Here is a 2098-nt window from a genome sequence, read left to right as displayed (position 1 = left end):
GTGTGTGTGTGTGTGAGAAATAAGTCACAGGTATTTAATGCAAGCCCAATACTGATAAATCTCCTTTCCTCCAGGTGTCTGAAGAAGTATCGCATGCTGAGCTACATTGTGGCAATAGGCCTGGAGGGGCTCTGCTGTATGTTTATCCCCCTCCTTCACTCCTTCTCCCTCCTGGTCCCATTTTCCATATTCTACGGGTACTTTGACGGGGCGTATGTTGCGCTCATCCCAGTGGTGACCTCTGATGTGGTTGGCTCCACCTACCTGACCTCCGCTCTGGGTGTGGTCTACTTCCTACATGCTATCCCCTACCTGGTCAGCCCACCAATAGGAGGTAAGTCTTCATGAATTTATTACTCTAAGTACTCCAGTGTTTGAAGGTGTCTTGCTGTCCTACACATGATTTCCTGCCCATTTCACCCTACAGGATTGTTTTTTTTTTTAAAACACCTTTCTGTTTCTCTGTCTTTAGGTTGGTTAGTTGACAGTACAGGAAATTACACAGCCACCTTCTTCCTCAGCGGGGCTTCCTTCATGTTCAGCTCTGTGGTTCTAGCATCTGCCCTGTTAGTCAGACGCTGCCAGAGGTCCAAGTCTAACTCAACTGCACATTTAAGTCCCAATCACATTACTCCTGCTGCATCTCAGCAGGGCATCATATGACAGTGCCACTCAAGATGCCGCTCCTCCATCTGCACAGAAGTGCACCTCCCCATGATGTGCATCATACGACGCCTATCTGTTTTGAACTTAAGATTCAGAGTTCAGGCTCAACAAGAGCCGTGCCCAGAAGAACCTGTGCTGTTTTATTTTTAAGGAAGCAATGTTGTGACTTTGAGATGCACAGATTAAGTTATAATGACTTGTTATTTCTGTTGTTTAATGTGGATATTTTGTTTTCTAAAACCAAAATGCTTTCTTACTTAAAGGGCCAGTGTTTAATATTTAGGAGAATTATTTGGCAGAAATGCAATTTAATATTCACATTTATGTTTTCAATAATGTATAATCACTTTACATTGGCCATTTTTTACTAAGCCATTAGATGGGGGGGCAGAGAAAACTCAAAGGATAATTTAAGAAATTGACTGATAAAAAAATCCAACTGGAATTGCCTGTTACAGTGTCTTTTTGTAACTGTTTAGTTAGTTGCACCCTGTAGTTAAATCCTGTAGGACCGTCAGAAACAAAAAGCCACATTTGCATGGCGGTGTCCGGGTTTGTGCTGTATTAATGAATACAGTAGTAGTGACACGTAACCTGGAAAATGTCTTTATTCACCAACTTACAACACAAACCACCTTTCTAAGACACGTGTGAGAGATGCGTAATGGATAAAAATAACCCAAGAAATAAAAGATGACTTGAATGAGCCCATTAATGGCCTGTTTGAGTCATGCTCCTAAGGATCTCTGAAAAAAAATTCCTCTTTCCATATTGTGAATAATAAATGTGTATAATTTTGACTTATTGTAATAATTATTTGACCTACTTTTACATTTTTCATCACATCCTGTCCGACCAAATTATCGTACATATCATTGATGGGGTCTTAGATTTTCTTCAATGATTTTAGTTCATGTAGAAGGGTCTCTACCACCCCACATACATAGCAGTAGACTCAGTCATTTAGGCAATGTGCGCAGTGTATGTCCCGCCTAAGGACAGCGCAACGTGGAACAGTGGACTCGCTGCTCACACCAGGTGGATTCACACATTGGACGCGCTGATTTTTTCTTCAGTTCAAATTCTTTACCATCACTGATGGTTCACCAAGACTTGGAGTAGAAGAGCACCACGTCTGTGAGGACATGGACATGGTAATTTAACTATGCTTTTAATATATGCTTTATTTTTACAGTTACCTTGCCTGTAAAATTATACTGGTCCGATGTAACGTAGTTAATGGCTTTATTTGCTGTCTGTGCTGAAAGTGTCATTATGGCAAGCCAAGTTAGCTCTCCTTACAGGACACTGTTTTTTTATTGCAGCCAATGGAGCTCCCTCTACTGGCTTTTACATAGAATGCAGGTTTAAGACACTTTTTGGCTTCACTTCACAGACCCAGAAGCTCTGTCCATTATATATACTCTCAATG

At 41.1% G+C, this 2098-nt stretch overlaps 1 protein-coding gene across 1 annotated transcript in view; it reads left to right on the top strand.

The window, feature by feature from the left end:
- Window positions 1-2029, top strand: part of LOC118329057 (monocarboxylate transporter 12-B-like) — a 6854-nt gene extending 4825 nt beyond the window's left edge. The window contains exons 7-8 of the mRNA XM_035663011.1: window positions 38-334; window positions 473-2029. Of these exons, the coding sequence (XP_035518904.1) occupies window positions 38-334; window positions 473-663 (488 nt within the window). The 3' untranslated portion in view covers window positions 664-2029. The remainder of the gene's footprint in view (window positions 1-37; window positions 335-472) is intronic.
- Window positions 2030-2098: the final 69 nt, after the last annotated feature.

The sequence above is a fragment of the Morone saxatilis genome, unplaced genomic scaffold, assembly GCF_004916995.1.
Source record: "Morone saxatilis isolate NCDOM2014 unplaced genomic scaffold, NCSU_SB_2.0 Contig19, whole genome shotgun sequence".
NCBI classification, from domain to species: domain Eukaryota; kingdom Metazoa; phylum Chordata; class Actinopteri; family Moronidae; genus Morone; species Morone saxatilis.
This window is presented reverse-complemented; position numbering and strand designations above follow the sequence as displayed.